Below are 19,643 nucleotides of genomic sequence, written 5' to 3' on the forward strand. Positions count from 1 at the left end.
GATCCGTAATTTCTTTACAGTTTTATATTTAATCGTGCATACTAAAATTTGATACGCATTGTTACATATACTAATTCGAATAATATTCGTAACTCTATTATAACCTACATTTCTAGAGTATGATAATTTTAGAAAACAAGATGAATTTTTTCTTTCTCTAAATTGTCATACAATGTTTAATACTCAGCACATTTAAGTTTCTCGCTGTTGAATATAACTACGGTGATTATTCAATACGTGCCTCATACTGCATATCCGCTGCACCATCTGTCACTGCGCATCCGTTTATTTCGAATTCATCGTCGAGAAAGTGACATTATGCAGATGATAATTAGCGCAGTTGTTTCATTGGAATTAGGATACTGTGGCAAGAATCTCAAGTGAATATTTCTAAGCGTCACTCATCGTTTCTAACGGTCGATTACGCATAAAAGAAACTTTGCATTCATACAAACGTTCAAAGATGTTATTTATAAAGTAGAAATATATGTTGATTTCTTATAAGTAGGTTACCTTTATTTTTTATTTTTGAATTATAAAAGCTGATATATATATATATGTGTATGTATGTATGTATATGTGTGTATGTACGTATTATATATATTATATAAATAAATTGTTTATTAATTTAATAATATTATATAAATGATGTTTGTGAAATTTCACGCGTGCTTCTTCTACCGTCTCTAAACGGACTTATTTTTTCGATATGTAAATACACATGTACTATTTATTTTGTTAAATAAATATTTTCGTACTTTAGAAGATAATTCTTCTTTTCGATGTTGTTCTATTTTTAATTTGACGCATACAATAAACCTGTTTTTAACAAGACACAAAATTGCTAAAATTTTGAATTTAAATAGCGACATTAAGAAACTGTGTTAGAACAACTGAATATGAGCATCTAAGACATACGCATAAGGTTAATCTAATAGCAGACATGCCGCAGTGCATGTGGCGCATCTCATATTATCGCGATGGAAAGTTGAGTCGAGGAACTGAATTATTTCCGGTCCCAGACCTAAGAAACTCTCACCCGTGTAGTCGTGACCATCGGACATGATCCTCCCATCGCTACTCATCGCCACGCCATTCGATTCTGACCTCGAAAGTCGTTCGATAATTCCAGCCACGGTCAACGCAGTCAGGTTATCTGAACAATTCTAAGCATGCATAACGTATTGCTATTTACAGGTGTAAGATTCTTACACGATTTCATAATCATTGCACTTATTCTTATTAGGAGAGGAGGAAAGACACGTGCCGCGTTGTTGTCGAATCCGATTCATCGATTGGAACAGATCTCGATCGGAATCATCAGATAATTACTAAACAGAAGCGCTTTATATTTATTCAACGATCTTTAATGCTTGATAATTTCTTGCGATCATCTGCGCTTTTTTTCTTATTGAATTCAATAACTTTGCTCTTCACTAAAATTTTTTAAACCGGATAAGAATGATAAAAAATTATTAGAAGAAAGTCGCCGATACCGACATACCACTTTATTTTTAGATAATATTTCTTAAACAAAAGGTAAAAATAAAACTTTAAAAACGTAATTATAAACTGAAAAGTGTCTTCTATCAGATAGTATAAGTAGTTTTTATAATACTATTTGCAATTTTTCAATAATTAGTTTTTCCGTAAGGTAAGCAAAAATGAGCGTCTGATAAAATGGGCTCCAAAACTGACATAGTAGGCAGTAATGCTACATATTCATATTCTTTTTATTTTACAAGCATTATCTGTATAAAGTACTTACAAATGAATGTGCGTAAGATTTTCCATAATCTTTTCACTTCGTTATGAAATATTTTTATTGAATTATTTGCATATTTATTTTATGCAAGATACAAATATGTAATGCGATAGTTTTTCTAGAGTTGTTCCATATATGCACGATTGCCTTCAACTCCAATAGACTCATTTGACACTATAAAGCAACATTATAAAGATTAAATTAGCTCATGGTCTGTTTTATGGACAGGTGTGGCGGTTTACGCTGCACCCCAATTTTTAATTAAAAATCGTATTATGAAAAGACTAAGAGAAAAAATAATATAAATAAAACTTATTTGGTGTACAACTTTGCTTCCGCCGTTTTCCTATAGATGGCTTTAGCGATAAGTGGTTGTCGAAATAAATAGATCATAGACGTCAAACAATAAACTTGTCAACATAACCCCATAGAAACATTAGTTGATTTGTGTCTGCATTATAAAGTTATTCCCGATTGAAAATGTCAGTTAATCTGTACTTCTTTAATTAGCTAAACATGATCATGATTTTATTAGTATTAATAAAGTGCAATAGTTAGTTTCTGAGAAATAAGGGGGTGTCACTTTAGGAGACCTATGTCAGTATCGGCGACTTTCCTCTACTTTTTATTGTTAATAGATTTATGATATGGAAATAGAACAAAATTTTAGAAAAAAGCTAAATTTATAGGTTTCAGAGAAAGTTAAAGAAGTTATCGAATTCATCTAAAAAAAATAAAAATAAAATCTGTGAAACCATCTATTACGGGAGGCAGCGAGCGTAACTTATAGTAAATTTTTGTAGATCACTCAGTTACATGCATATCGCTCATTTGCTAGTTTCTTGAGTGGCTTGCAGAAAAAGAATAAAAACTTAAAGAGAAAGAAGAACATAAATGCATCTTCTCCTCTATAATCAGTTATCATACCAATATTGCATTTCAAAACTAATATTACAAAAAATACTACAAAAATATTACAAAAAATTTTAATAAATTTTGTAGTATTTGAAAACATTGACATCCATTTTTCTGAAAAAAGTTTTGTTTTTTAAGTTGTACCGTTATTATAACAAATAAGCGGTATGTATACACACATATATATATAGTCCGTTGCATCTCTTACATCAATACTATAGACGATATCTTCGAGAAAGTTTCTAAGCGTGATTAAATCATACCGTTACCAAATCCAAATTTTAACATAGTTTCCACAAATGTAGTTGCAAACGATATTTGACAGATCAAGCATGCATCGAGTCCGATAAATCGAAAGTGCATGTTGACCCTGAAAACCTAGTAGGATTATCGCGTTAAACTTGTCAACTCACTTTCCGCAAGTGACCTATATTCTACTGTCCGGTTTCCATTTCATTCCGCTGATGCACTTTTGTCATTTTACTCTGAACTCGTATAGAGTTTCTCAGACACGCTTTCTGGACCCTATTTGGAAAATCTTACATCCTAATCATCGTCAGATACATAAATTGCTTCTGTTATACGCAAACTAGATGTTTTCACATTTTTCTGTCCAATATGTTTCTATTACTGTGGATAGTTAAATGTTAGCCGTTTAAAATAGTTTCAAATAGCGAGAAAGCGAGAGTTCCGGCAATGATCAGACTAAATCGGCAAGAAAGATGAGGAAGTAAGATGTAAAGAGATTTGTAAATATATAAAAAAGCGGAAAGCAGCGGGAAAAAGTTAGTGACCGGAAAAGCGAAGGAATTGACAAATCTGAAAAAAAGGAAGAAAAATCTTAAATGACAAGAAAGTAAAAGACCAAAGTATCGTCAGATAATGGATTTAAAGAATCATATGTTCTAATGAAAGAGTTACATCGAGTGGGAAAAGGAGTTATGACGATGCAAGAAAATTATAATAAAATGATGATAAAGCACGAAAAGCGAAAGCTATTTTAAGATGACATCCTTTATTCGAAATCACACATGAAGCAGGATAATGATTCATCGTATCCGCGTATTTCCGTACAGCGTTATGGTTCTAAATGGTTTTCTTCATAAATAGTAGAATCAATTTTCTTCTAGACTTTAATAGTAATTTTATTAATAGTTTAATAATTATTAATATTATTTTTATTTATATTATTTAAATAAAATTATAAAATTATTAAATTTTTCCTAAAAATTTCAAATTTTATAAATATTTTTACGTACCTAATAATTTTTCTAAAATAAACATGTATATGATCTTGGTTTTTAATATAAATTAAATAAGTACAATATATATATATAACTCTATAAATATATTTTATACTTTATATTTAAATTAAAAATTATATTCGTTTAAATTTAACTAAATTAAATTGAAGTCACAAAAACTAAAAATTAAATTTGTAGAAATTGATTAATTATTAAATTCAAATAAATTAAATTTAACCAAAAGAATTCAATATTATTAACAAAGAGCACTTCCTTGTCGAATGAAATGATGTTTGCGGAACAATGTCTTCTATGTTTCGTTTTAATGCGTGCCTTGCGCAATAATGCACGTGCGCTGTACTTAGCTCTTATCAAGATGTTAACGACGTGACAGGTATATTATTCGCAGCACACGAAAGCTGCGATAATATCTGACGTGCAAGGATACTCTGTTATGCATAGATATGCACTAACTATAATAAGCAAAGCAATTCTCGATGAAGCTATCTACATACAGTGCAGATTTTGATTACTAATTAACATCAAGTCATATTTATACAAACTTAAATGTTAATAAGCCTGTATGAATACATACAGTATAGTATGTATACCATATTTTAAATTTTAATATATATATAAATTAAAATTCAGATTTCAATAAAGAAGTTACTAAATTAATATTTATACATCAGAGTTATGTAAAATAGCATAAGAATATTGCTAATATATAATTTAAATATAATTTTGTCAAAATAATAAGTGAGGCACTGTATACATCTTGTTATTTTTATTTCTCTTTCTCGGAAGTAGACCGCGACAATTGTCAGAATTCCCTTAATTCATTGTCTTTTCAATTGGATGATAGCCACAAGCAACGGTTCTTTTCTTCATTTAGTGAAAGTAAAACAATCGAATGTTTTCAGATACTATAATTTAACATGTTGGAACAAGTTAGATGTAATGCTATGAGAGAATGATCGCAATTACCTTCTTACGGCTGCGTTCATTCTTAAACATGCTCGAACTTTGTATATGTTTATCGTATAAAGACGCAAAAACGAGAAACGAGATGTGGTAACTTTTTCATTCATTTCCCCAAACGCACGCATTTTACTTTCAAACGTCAATCGGCTTTTAACGTGTAGCAATATCTCATGTTTTTCCATTTGCACAGCCTAAGAACACTTCTCAGTGAGCGTTAACATCTTTTTCTCGCTAGTACATGCTACACTTTATGTAAGAGGCTGATGAACGAAGCACGCGCATAATACTCGGCACTGTGATGTTGACCTTACACTCTCTTGCAATCAATATTAACCCTTACCGTACAAGAATACAATTTGGTGCCTCATTCATACAAACGGGGATCACTGGATCGGTTCGTTTTTTTCATCTATTCAGAATGATTAAAAAAATTTCTAAAAATTCACCAACATACTTTCAACTTTCTAGAATAAATATTGGAACTTCATTTTGAAAAATAATAAAATGTAGTATAATTTATAATTACCGAAAGACTCAAAGAAACTTGCACGCACAGGAATCGCTCAGTCAGTGACCTATACTTGTAGAATAAGGGTTAAAAGTAAAATTAAAGTAAATGTTAAAAGTAAGATTCTCTCTATCTCTCTAGACTTGGAAGGAAGTTCCTTTGTTAAAAGACATGATAAATCTAAGGAACTCTCGCAATTTCGTGAAATATTTTGCTTTGTTTAAAATGCCTGAGATTCAGCTCCAACTTTTTATAATAAATAATGGTATCAATAAATCTACTTCTTTTCGTTGTATCTCTTACTTAGATAGATACGCCTAGTTTTGTATTTTATAGCACAAAGCAGTTTAGCTTTAATAGGCCGATAAAAAGACTGAAGACTAGATAAAAAAAGAGTATATAAAAATAAATTAAATAAAAAGTACGCGTGCTAAGATATGGTCTTTTTCATGTTTAACAGTAGATTTTATTAACTAAAATAAATCGTGAAAATAAATGCAAATAATGAACATTTCAGAAAACCATATATTCTGGAATTATTTCATGCATGAAGAAGCGTTACCAGGAACTAAATGTCCGGAAGCATACATACATATTTGGATAAGAACACTGAAATTAAGAATATCGGAAAACAATACAGTTCTGGAAATACATATTCATACATAATATAATAAGTCTGCCTTTCTCTTATCAAAATAAATTAATAGCGATAATTGCTAAGATTTACGCGTAACGGTACGTACTTCAACGAATTTAATGGTCTATTTTCTGTTCCTGAACTAGACTGCTCTTGAACTCTCTTTCTCGCTTTCGACAAATATCAAACGTATATCTATCTCACTTTAAGTTCTAAAACTGTACACTAGTTCAGCTACAGAAAACAGATCTTAAATGTTAGATTTGATGACCCTCTTGTAAGTTCAAACTAAAAGTGAAGAATATAAAATAAACTAGATATCTTGCTACGATCCGAGCAAACAATTGCGTTTTCTCTCGATGCTTGACGAAGCAGTGCTTCCGCTTGTCTACAGTAATTAATCGCACTGGGAAATAAAATAAAGTAAAATATTCCGAAAAAAAAGGTGGAATGAAGTGGCTCGAAACAATAGTAATTCTTATCACGTTGAAATTAGATCGTCGGTTCTGCAGAGAGTAGTAATTAAAAATGGCTTAGCATATCCTACTATTATACCCGGCCTTCCGAGGTTTTCTCGATTTCAGAGCAAGGATATTACGTGATATCGTTCATAGAAATGTATAAGGAAGAAAACAAAAGCCTTTAATTGAAATATCCCGGACAGAAAGTGCGGAAGGTGGTTGACCTTGTACACTTTCTCGAGATGTCTTGCGAGTGCAGGGGTAACAAGAAGCGAGAGGACAAAATTTCAATCTGTTACGCAAGAGAAGCAAAAAATCGTTTCGAGCCCCTTATGTGCTGACCCAGTTGACACTGTTCGCCAACGAATTTTGAGTCTTTTCTTTTTCCTCTCCTCACATTGAGGGAAACATTTTTGATAATTGTAACTATAATTACATGTTATTACAATTATGATTATTACTGCCATAATGATAATAATTATATGTATAGTTCTATCGACAAATATGTATAGCTTGTAACAAAAAATGACTATAAAATTATAGTTATTATTACCATAAAAATGGTTACAATTACTATAATTTAACTATAATTTAAAATTATCTTTTTCAACTAATTATAAGAATTGCGGTCGATAAGGATCGAATTGGTCCGCTTTTCACCTGCAAGTGGGGTCTGATTTGCAAAACACATGTGAATAGTCCCCGCGTTGCAGTTGACTACTATCTGTGCCAAACGGCGACGATGCGATGCGACGCTCGACATATTAGCGAGGGGATATTTACCTTCACCTAGACCTTTCTTTCACCGTACGAGAGGGGATCCATGTATAAAGGCTTTCTTCTTGCTAGCAATGGCATCAGAGACCACAATATCATTCAACCACTCGTCTACCACTAAGTTACGAGATAGTTACAACAGCAACCCCATTTTGGCAAGCATGTTGTTTATTGTGAGTATCACGTCTTCACAAGTGTTTGCGAAAATTCAGTTCTAATTTCCGTACCGATCATTTTTGTGTTTTCGTGTGTGTTTTGTACATATTGCAACTGTATAATTGCTCTTTTTATACAAACTATCAAACAAAAGTGATGTTCAGTCATTAAACTTTTAAACTTTTTATTTCTAAATAATTTCCAAGAAATTTTGCTTTTAAAGCATTAAGATATAATGTGTGTGTTTAATAATTTATATAAATATATTATAATTAACGTAAAATATAATAACTTAAGAAATAAAATTTTTATTAAGTTTTCATTTAGTGGATATGATATAGACACTATATTTATTTACTTATCATTTAATTTTTAATAGATGTTACTAGTAAATAATTAAGTAATAATTTTATATTAACGTATTTAAATTTGCAATACAGTGTCCAAAAATTAATAAACTAAATATATTGCAATTAATATCTACAGCATATTACTAATCAATATAAACTATATTTGAAAACCGACCAAAGTTTCGTGTCATTAAAAATTGACGCGATACTAGTTTTGATTTACATAGTCTTTATCAGTCGCTTATAACTACTTATGTTATTAGTAGCTATAAGCAAATGATGAAGACTATGTAAGTCGAAACTAATTTCGCGTCAATTTTTAATATATTGAACACATTAAATTTAATTAATATTATTTAACATCTATTATTCGTCTTTGGTTGGTTTCCAAAAGAGAGTTTATATTGTTTTTCAATAACAAGTTATAGGTTAAAGTTTTATTTATATTACTAATATATTACAATAATTATATTATTTAGTACAGTGCAACCTTTTTTAAGAGTCGTTTTTAGAGGATTATTTTTAGAAATAGGTAAAATCTTTAACATTTATTTCGGCAAGTCGGAAAAAATTCGCTGATAAGCCACATGCAGTTCGTAGACCGCAGATTGTGTATACTGATCTAAGTATATAAAACACTCTGCAACTCGCTTTTATTTTAATTTTTATTTTGTTTATTGAGGAATATGTACTTAAATTGATTAAACATATTAATGTCGGGAATATTAAAATTAACATAATATCAACGATATACATAAAAATATTATTTTTTAATAAAATTATTATTATAGTGAAATATTTATAAGAGTTAGTTAATTAATATAACAAATTTAATTACGTATACAACTGCTTAGATCTTTTAGCTTTTCTCTTAATAATTATTTATTAAGTATATATATATATATCTATACATAGATACATATATATATTAGCCATAATTGAGATTGAACTATTTTAGTTTAATTAATTAGTTATAACGACTTAAATTGATATTTAAAATATTTTACACATTTTACGTTAAATTCAAAGCACTCGTATTAATTACGATTCATCTATTTCAAATTCTGATTAAATACTTTCCCACGAATATTAACTGAATTACAATATTAATTAATACGATGTAGTTATCATGTAACCACTCATAGTTAGATTACGTATCACGTGCATTAATTATCGACTATCAACTCATAATACAGTGATAATAATGCGCTAGATCAGCCAATTAATTTTCATCTACTCCACTGACTAATTAGAATTTACCACCTGTTTTTTGTTCAATTAACGTAACTATTCATAGCTCATCTGTAATTATAACTCGGGTAACAGTTTAATATAATTGGCTAATATTGTAGTTTTGTATTCCACTTTCACGCAAACTGATCAATTGCACGAAAGTGGGACACCCTAGAAAGTGATGTATAAAGAAGTGCGATAACAACTGATCTGATCGTGTAGGTGTTTCTGGTGGCTTTCGCCTGTGGAGTCTGCTGCAATGAAAATCTGCCAACTCAGCTTCTATTGCAGCTGAAGGACAAACGCGGCATCAACGACAACTTGATAACTTTCCCGTCGGGATCTTCTTCCTCCTATTCGTCTCCCGTTTCGGGCTTGAGTTCCGGTTACGAGCTAGGTGGATCGTCCGGTGGCTTCTCCCTAGGACACGGCGGTTTGCTCAATTCGGGCGGCTCCGTCGGCCATGGAATCGGATATGCCTTAGCGCCGTCCAGCGGTCTCAGTCTTGGATCCGGGTACCAGTCACCTGGATTGAGCCACAGTCACTTGAGTCACCAAAGTGTCTCTTTGGGTGGACACTCGGCTCAAGGTACCTACTCCGTGCCCAGCATAGCTCATCTGGGAAGCGGCGGAAGTAGCAACGCACTATTTGCTCCAGCGAAAACAGGTCCCGTTACTTTCGGAGCCCATGGTGGCAGTGCCGCAAGTACTTCCAGTTCCAACTCGCACAACGCGCCGGTCTACGCTACCAATGGCCACGGACTCTCGGCTTACAGCAACGGAGGATCTAACGTTGGTTTTCAGCTCGTACTGGGATCGTCAAACCAACAACATGGTCTATCATTGGGCTCATCGGGCGCCTCGTCAGGCTACAGTCTTCCTACTCATTCCGCATCTTCAAGTTCTTCGCACCCCGTGACAGGTGGCCTGATCATCGCTAGCGGTTCGCACGGCAGCCCCTCCAGCTACAGCCTCCCGTCTACATCTTCTCACGGCATCTCTACCCTTGGTAGCTCTTCGGGTACTCAAGGAGCCACTTATTCTCTTCCGATTAGCTCAGGATCTCACGGAATCTCTTCATTGTCCTCTGGTGCTGCGTCGTCCAGTTATCCCGTTACTTCAGGATCTTCCAGCACTCATTCCGGATTTTCGTCCGGTGGTTCCAACTATCAGCTACCAATCACTTCAGGATCTCACTCGAACTCGGGATCGTCCAACACCATCACGTACACGAATTATCTGCCGTCTCATTCGTCCGGTAGCAGTACCAGCTATTCTAGCCCCAGTGCCTCTTATGCGAGTCCGAGTATCAGTCATGTGGGTTCTTCCAGTTCCGGCTACTCCGGCGCTGGTCCCAGCTATACCCTCAGCGCAAATTACGCAGCAGCTTCCAGTTCCAGCCCCGTCGTAACTTACACCGGAAGCCACGGCTATACGCCCACAATATATAGCTCGTCCAGTTCCCACGGGACATCCGCGGATTCGCAAGGCACTCATACTGGCGTAAGTCCGAGATATATCGGATACGTTTCCGAGAAAACTGTAAATGCGGACTTAGGTGGCGCAAAGTATGACACGATTTCGTACTCAGTTCCAAACGGAAAATATTAATTTATGTTTTGTAAATCTTTCTGCGTCCCGACACATTGTCAGGATTCGATAACAGCTTAGGATTATGATTTCAAGATCCATGTTTGGATCTCGACGAATGAGTAATTAAACGCCGAATCCATCTAATTATCTAATCTTATGCTGACTCGGTCTTGCCATGAAAAATAGCAATAGTATTTCTCAAGTAGAAAACCATGTATGTTGTTGAGATACAATAGAATAAATATTTATATTTAAATTTTCTACTGTATGATCTATATCTAGGGACAGAAATCTCTGTACTGTAATTGTACTCAAATACCTAATTGTTATCTATATTTATATCATATGTATTGTAGTAGGTCCCTGTTATTCTTTGTATCACTGACAATTGTGATTTTTGTTACGTAGTTTTATACATTCTTTTGTAATAAATGAGTTGATTTTCCAACGAATACCAGAGAACTCATTTTAAATCTTGAAAATTGATCGTATTATCGTTATGTTAAGTTTATTACAATTAATTAAATTTATAACAATTAACGATCGGCAATTAATTTAGCGATATTTACGATCGACTCATAAATTTCGAATAGCATAAGAGTTCAAATAAGTTTCTAGAGTCACGAAAATTATATACTATATACCAATAAATTGCATGTTGCATATTGCGTGCGGCGTGCATAAGACTGTACGCCAACGTTTTGTCTCTTAATAAAGATCAAACACGCACAGTAATGAAGATGATCAAAGAGATCGGAAAAGTGAAAGTGTAAATCGACAAATAAGATATAATTTTGATCCAATTATTTCAATTCATACTGCAATTAAAACATATAGAGTGCTGGTTTACTTTCGCGTGTTCGAGTTTACAAATATATCTTCGCGAATACTGAGTAATTGATTCGACACGCGCGATGGAGGGCAATACGCGTATCAAAAGATACTTGAATGGATCCTGTCGTTAGTATTGTTGTCCATCAAAATTGACGTATCTAACAACGACCAATGTTGCTTTTACCCGCGGCGCTACTGTGAAAGTTATTAATCGCACGAACGGCAACGGTATAACCGCACATGAAATATAATAAAAGCATAAGTCCGTCCAACGAACAGAACGGGATCGCTTTTACTCCAAGGCCAGGACGGATCAGGGTGAGTAAGAGATATTTTTCAAAACCTTTATTTTATTTTGGAAAGTGATTGCCAGCTGCAGACAGTAAGATTGACTGGTTAAGATTTATCTATAAGTGCAATGTAATGTCATATATAATGGAAATTGATAATGATATTGATAATAATAATATATGTATAACCTATTTTCTTTTTTGAGATATGGATACATAATTATAAAATAATTAATCTTAAAAGAGAACGAAATTACATAGCATAATAAAATGATATTTCTGTGTTGCTTGTTAAAATAATATTTAATAAATATAATTTATATGTTGCCTTGCTAGTTTATATTATTCTTTTGTGCATCAAAAGTGCTACTTAAAGCTCAATATATCATTTAAATTAAAATAAGAAGTTATAAAATTATAATTATTGATATTAATATCTAAGATTAGTAAAATAATTACCAATTAAGTATTTTTATTTTAGAAATTATTGATCGTCATATTTTTCTATTGAACTCATTATTCTTGTTAATAGCATTTCATATTCAGTCTAAGCGGATCTTAATGCTTAAACATTTCTGTGTGAATTTATATAAATCTGATTCTGCAAATTGCAAGCCAAAATTTTTCAGTGTTAAAACATAATCGTGAACAAAATCACAGTAATAATATCACTTATTAAATTGATAAGCAATTTAATAATTGTTGATGCTAATAAGCATCTTTATAAAAATAATAATAATTAAATGTTAATAAGAATCTCAAAACTGTAAATAATTTTACTCTCTTTTATCATTCTTGTATTTTTATAATTTAAAACTTATAAAATATATATAATTTTATAATTCAAAATTTATAAATTATATAAAATAATTTGCGACAGACAATAACTTATTAAACTACATTTAACGTTTCCAAACACATTACATGAAACATTTTAACATAATTTAATTTAATATAAATTTTATATTAATAAAACATGACATTACCTCCTCCTCCCCCCGATCACTAGATGATTAATAGATCATGATGGAAATCGTGATCAGTCATTCAGTTACTAACACGACAAAGCAATTAGTTTATTTACATTAATCAAGTTTTCAACCAAAGAGATATACTTCGTCGCCTACGCGTAAGAAAGCGACTTTGGTTAACCGCTCCAATCGCGTATTACTCGCTCCTTTCGTATACCTGACCCATTTTCTGTGACTCATATGCATGAGTACGTGTGTACTTACATACGCATGCGAGGGCAGCACGACACGATGCAACATGACATCAGTCACACGAGAGAGCCGCACGCATGGCAGAGGTCTTAGCTCTTCAGATGTGTAATCTAGCCGAGATATACGCCCCACGTCGTTGCTATATGCCCGATCTAACCGGTCTGTCTCGCAAATACAAAAAGCACAACTTTTCACTATTTTCTGACTGGTTTTGCGAGACACGCTCAGGCTTGTCTCAATCTCACGCCCCGGTACGGCGAGAGCGGGAAAAGTTCGCTCTTACTCTTCGCAAAGACGTTCCTCCGGGCGGACCTCCGTCACGCATCTTTGACTTGATCTCGGACTGCGAGTCCCCATCCTGTCAGACAACTGGGAGATTCACTTTCGTAACGTACTGACCTGTAACGCGAGACTTTTTTTCTAGTGAAGTAAGTTGAATGAGATGCGAACGTGTGCGAAAGGTAATGCAGCAGTTAGATGTATAAAAAGGAACGCTTTTGTTGCTGTATACTTTCAAAGTTAAACGGATGAAGTAGAATTTGTAATTAAATAGATGCAATAAAATATTTAGAATTCGACGATATGTGTGATACAAGATTTTTTAAATTCACTCAAAATGTTTATTAAAAGAAAAATCGGTATTTGATAAATTTTAATTGTACGCAAGAAAAACGTTATATATTTTTAATTGATGCTTGTTTAATTAATATTTAGTTCGAAAAATTATGTTATATATGCTGATATTGTATTATATATCATGGAATTATGAAATAATTTCACTAAATATTTGTATTATTTAAATAATAATGAATTATATTTTATTGAAGATATATATTCTGGTACCTGATACACAAGTGAAAAGCACCAATAGATATTAAGTTATTCCATGATATCTCTTTCTTTAATGATATCTCTTTCTAAGGTAAGAGAAATTGATGGCAAGATTTTTTTTTCGAATATCGTCGCGATCGTCCATTTCAAATGTTGTTATCATAGATGCGGTCTGCTTGATAAGAACATTTTGTCGGTGAGAGATGGTGCACGGGTGAAAGTGAAGTAAATCGATGTTTTCAAAGGTACAGTCGCGAAAGGTGTTGTTTGAGCAAGATTGGAAAGATCCTTCTCGAGGATGCCGGAGGGCGCTCCACTTCCTGGTCCGTTCGCTTCGAGTGGCTATCGTCTTTTTCTTCGGCCTTTTCAATTCGACCGATTCAATTCGGATTTTCATGCGTTGTAAAATATATTACAGAGGTGCTTTTCTTGGCCAAGGTCAAATTTTTTTTATCAAATTGCATCTTTTTTGAAACCATGGAATCAAAACTAAACTTTGATAGGGTAAACTAGGGTATTATGGCCATACGGAAAAGATGGCCATAGGCCATAATTTCTCCAACAATTGATAAATAGTGCATTTTTATAGTCATTCTTAAAGATAATCAATATTTACAGTAGTTCGTATGCGTACACTGTTCAAAATAACAATATTATAAAAATTATCTAATATTTTTTCTTTCGACTATCTGCAAAGTTTTGCACGTGTCTGCTAAAAACTGTTTTAATGTCTAATAAATTACAGTTCAGCTGCCATAATCAACATTACATACTCAATAAAGGTACGTAAATTGCAATGTGACTTATAATTAATACTTTTATTTTCACTATTTATTTATAAATACTATTTTTCTTAATGTTATGGCCATCTTTTCCCTAAAAATTAGATAAGATGGCCAATGAATACTTTGTAATATTTTTATAAAATTAAAGTTCTGTTAAGTATTTTCTCTTTAATTTCGATAGTATTTGTTACTTTAAGTTTCAGTGAAAGTAATATCTCAAATATTGTTAAAAAGTAATAAGAATAAATGTATGTTTTTTGCATTTTAAAAAACTATGGCCATCATACCCGAGTTTATCCTACCTTATCTAGTTCATGATATATTTTTGGATATTTGCGTTTATTGAAAAAAAGCATATTGTTTTTAATAAAATTTTAATAGTAAACGAGAAAGCGCTAAAAGCGCAAGTCAAATTTTTTATATCAAAATATATTTTCTTAAAATCATACTAACTAAAAAAAAAACAATCTCTTAGCTTGAAATACTCAAGTGAACTTATTAAAATGAAATATTTAATAATGAGTTTCTTAATAATAAACAAGCGCAAAAAAAATGTAGGTCAATTTTGAAGCAGACAACATTCTGTAGAATGTAATAGTATCCTTTTTTAAAGAGCTGTAAAGCATTGTGAAATTCAAGATACGTAGGTAACCGTATATGAAAAATCGATATATTATGAAGTTATTAGTTTAATATTTAATATTTAAATTTTATGATTATATTATAATCTTTAATGCTTCTAATGTTGTTTCTTTCATACACACAAATGAAAGGACACATATAGACTTTTAGATTTGAGAAATTCTCGAACAAAAACATATTTTACGGAAGTAAGTTAAGATTACCAACTTTTTTAATTTAATTCTTTTATTTTTTATTTTCTGTTCCTATTAAAAATAAATTGACTACTTTAGCGACTATAATTTTAAAGACAAGTGCTTTAAATGTTTATTTTACATAATTTTTAATTTAGCATTAAAATTATAACTTGGTTTTTCGTAACTTTTTGTAACGTTACAGCCCACTGCCATACACTGTCGAGGCGTGCACTATCACTTCCAGTTGCCTACACATAAGAGCAGAGAAATGTTAAACTAGTTTCCGTAATTTTTCCGGTGCTCGGGTATAAAGGAGAAATTCAATGCCGGTCGATGTGTCATTAAAGGTGGAACTGTCGTGTCGGTCTGATCTACGAAATTACTAGTGCGGACGAGGTGTTGGATGAGATAGCAATTAAACGACGGAAGAAACATAGCTTCACAGCTATCCGACGGCGGAGATGAAGCAGCTGGTTAGTAATAATAAATTAATTATAAATTACGAAATAAACTAATAAATTTATTAATTAAATGAAGAAGATTTCATATTTAATTTAATGCTATAAATGTACTTAGCGCTAAGTTTATTGTCTAATTTATTTTGCACGGGAATTACAGACAGGCATTTTAGGAAAATTTGTTATGTTTTAAAACGATTTTAGATTTAATGTATTTAATTTTGAAATTAAAATGTGAAACATACTTTTATTTTAATTTTTAGAGATTTCGTTTGTATATGCGTAGGTATGCATGAAGATAATTATAAATTGATAAACAATACTTTAATCATATCATTAATTTAAATGCAGTTTCTAAAGTTATATTATAATTACTGATAAATATTTTCATTTCTTTACGCAATTACACAGTACACTATTATAATATATTATTAATTAATATTACGAAGTAGTTACATCCATATCTCCTATCAATACAAAATTGAAAGTGTACATTATTTTTAATTAGCATAATTGTAGAATTGTCAATTCTATTTTATTACAAATACAATTATTTATTACAGATACTGTTCTGCTTGCTATCACCAGCAATTTTCGCCTGGTCGGATAAAACTGAGAATTTCAATAATGATCCATTTCCGACATATCCGGAGTACCCTTACAACCACAAACTAAAGCGAGGCACCGAAACAGAAGAAAACACTCAATTAACATCGGAACTGTACGCGCCGAAAGTCGACGCCAAGGACACCTATAGCTCCAGCTACAGCAACAATTATCAAAGGGATCCTTACAATAATCCTAATTATAATCCGTATCTCACAAACAGCACATCCTCATTCGTCAATCCCACGTATTATAACGGTGGCGACTTATATGTGTACGCGCCATATCCTGCCTATAATTCATATCCTGCCTCGTACGCGGTGAATCCCATGTCACCGTATCCAAACTATTACTATCAACCGCCCTATTACTACACTCATTACTTCAATCACGGTCTGTTCCCGCCACCGCCGCCGCCACCGGCGCAGCCACAGCCTCAGTCTCAGCCGCAACCGCAGCCGCAATCACAGCCGCAATCGCAGCCGCAACCGCAGCCGCAATCGCAGCCGCAACCACAGCCGCAATCGCAGCCGCAGGTGTACCCGCAGGGGCACCCGCAGGGGCAGCCGCAGTTCCTAGGTGTCTTTTATCAAGAGACACCGCAAGTTCCCATCGCGGAAGACGACAAGCAGGACAAAAAGGTTGAGAAAGAAGAGACGAGCCAAGATGCACAGGTGAGTCACTTCGTGGACGGCGGAAACTACATAGCCGGCAACTCACGGGACCTTGACGTGCAATCCAGCACGTATAAAGCGGCCAATCCGTACAATCAACTCGCGCAAAATGTTCAAGTGAAGAATCTACCGATATCTTCGCCAAAAGTGACGTATAAAGTCATCAACGTAGAACAGCTAATTAATCAAGATTACCAGCCGTCTACTGCATACGTCAACACTCAACAGATTGAACAGACGACGAGCCAAGCTTTTGCGAATCTATTGGGACAGCAACAAGTCGGCAACACCTACGACACCAGTAGGGACGCTTTAAACGGTGCCAATGATGGATCGTACGGTGGATCGTACGAGAACCAGAACGTTTACAATTCAAACGCGGCGTCGTACGTGAGCCTTCCAGACGCGGGAAACAAAGCCGCTGCTGCCTACGTGATCGATTCCGTCGGAATCCCTAAGGTCAATAGGGAACGTACGAAGCAGAGTTCGTCGACTCAGAGGGCCTCGAGTAAGAGTAAGTACTCAAATACCCGAAAGCCAGGATCGCGGAATCACTCCCAAGTGTCGTATACATCGCCTGAAAGTGGCAGCAATCATCGCGCTCATGCGGCCAACGCAAGACTGGCAGGTCAAACTGACAAATACGGCAGTTACGACGCGTCACAGAATTACGACGGTACTTACAGTCAGACAGGCCACAAGCAAGAGCAGAATTATGGAACCTATCAGAATCAAGCGGGTTCTTATCAGAATGAGGGTTTTACTACTGCTCCTCAGACAACTCGATCGTACATTTATCAGTACTCCGCTTACGATTCTGATCAGCAGGTGCAGCAGCAGCAGCAAGATGAGATCAACGGCAAGTTTGGAGCAAAACAATAGAAGATAAAATACAGCAAACACTCAAACTGATTTGATACTATTATGTATAAGTTGCACTGTTGTTATTTCTTGTTGTTGAATTGACGCGACTTCTTGTCCTAGCAAACTAAACAACTGTATAGAACACCACATATCAAACTTTGTTTTTACATTTATAATGTATTAATTATTTACGAAAATACACAGCTAAGTTAATAGTTTACACTCAGTTTTTCATGTTGAATGTTTTATTTTATTTTTATTTTACTTATAGTCCAAAATTACAAGTAAATAATCTACGATTTTAATTTTAAGATTATAAAATAAATCCCACTTATAAAAACTTAACGATATTTACCCGTTCTGGTTGATTCCTTTTTTCAGTTTGATATACCTACAGGTAAGTGGCGATACAAGTAGAAAAATATCTCATACACTAAATAATTTTAAATCTCTAAATTTGTAATTAAATTTTCGAATTGTTTAAAACTATGAAGCTTCACATTCAAAGTTAAATTATAAGTAAGAGCGTTATTAAAAGATATAAATATTAAATCCTTTTTTAAAATAAAATATTTATAATATGTATAAGTATAAATTTAAAATTGAAACATTAAATTTTGTTTGATATATTTCAATTTTTCATATTTATTATTTTTATTTCGTTCTAATTTTATTTAAAGGATATAATAAAGTACAGAATTAGAAATCTTTTAATTAACTTTGTATATTTTGACTTTTTATTATATTCATATGATGTCGCGTTATATTTTTTTGTGCCTAATGAGAAGATTACGAGATCGAGTTAAATTATAATTTCTTCTTCATATTATAAAACAGAAGAAATCCGCTTACTCATCCCGTCTCTATACTTTCACTCTCTAATTCGCTAAATCAAACAAAATCTGTGCTCAAATTAATATTATCCGTCTACCATTATTGATAGTTGCAAGTCGAAAAATAAGAACTTGACAATCTAATGGGTACCGACATTCCGAATGATTTATTTTAGCAATCGCTAAATGAAAGGCCTGCTTATGGGTGTAAGTACAAGATCACCACTTAATACGATTACTCATATCATCTTTCCATCCAGAGAGAAGCTTCGTACTTTCTTCCTTTTATATTTATACTAGCGGCGAATGTCGCTAGTTTTATGTTACCGTAAAAACGGGAGAGGGAGATGTTAATCTTTTAAAATTTACGAGACGCGTGAGAAGAACGCAAAGTTCTGTGTCTGCCTTGCAAAAGAATTGGAGAGTCTTTTCTGAAGCTAAAAAGTCACAATGTCGTATTGATTATAAGTCTGATCTGCTATAATCTGACAATGCCGATCTATGTGTTTACGACCTACATATGATTCAATATTAAATATGCGTTTTGTAGTCACTAATGATATAAAGGATCTTTTATACTGCCTATACCTTTGATGTTTGCACTCCTTTCTCTCCAGTGTAAGTAACCCGAACCGGTTTCCCTTTTGTGTTTATTTTTGTACTTTACTTTCGTTCGATGAGAGACAGCTTCCTGTTTCTTTCTACCGTGTTCCTTTCAACGTAATTATATACACGTCATCACAAACTGCAATGTACAGGAAAATCTAGTGGATTAAGATGCGGAAATTTATATGGAAGAGGCAA

The 19,643-nt window shown here is 33.2% G+C and overlaps 2 protein-coding genes across 2 annotated transcripts; both read left to right on the top strand.

The window, feature by feature from the left end:
* Nucleotides 1–7,384: 7,384 nt before the first annotated feature.
* LOC108761761 (putative protein TPRXL) lies at nt 7,385–10,962 on the top strand. Its single transcript, XM_018508471.1, has 2 exons — nt 7,385–7,464; nt 9,253–10,962. Exons 1-2 carry the CDS (start codon nt 7,453–7,455, stop codon nt 10,639–10,641), a joined length of 1,401 nt encoding a protein of 466 aa, XP_018363973.1. The 5' UTR covers nt 7,385–7,452; the 3' UTR covers nt 10,642–10,962.
* Nucleotides 10,963–15,756: 4,794 nt separating this feature from the next.
* Nucleotides 15,757–18,221, top strand: LOC108761763 (uncharacterized protein DDB_G0292186). The gene is made up of 2 exons (XM_018508474.1): nt 15,757–15,877; nt 16,426–18,221. The coding sequence occupies exons 1-2, from the start codon at nt 15,866–15,868 to the stop codon at nt 18,022–18,024; spliced, it is 1,611 nt and encodes a 536-aa protein (XP_018363976.1). The 5' UTR covers nt 15,757–15,865; the 3' UTR covers nt 18,025–18,221.
* Nucleotides 18,222–19,643: the final 1,422 nt, after the last annotated feature.

The sequence above is a fragment of the Trachymyrmex cornetzi genome, unplaced genomic scaffold (assembly GCF_001594075.2).
Source record: "Trachymyrmex cornetzi isolate Tcor2-1 unplaced genomic scaffold, Tcor1.1 scaffold262, whole genome shotgun sequence".
Taxonomy (NCBI): domain Eukaryota; kingdom Metazoa; phylum Arthropoda; class Insecta; order Hymenoptera; family Formicidae; genus Trachymyrmex; species Trachymyrmex cornetzi.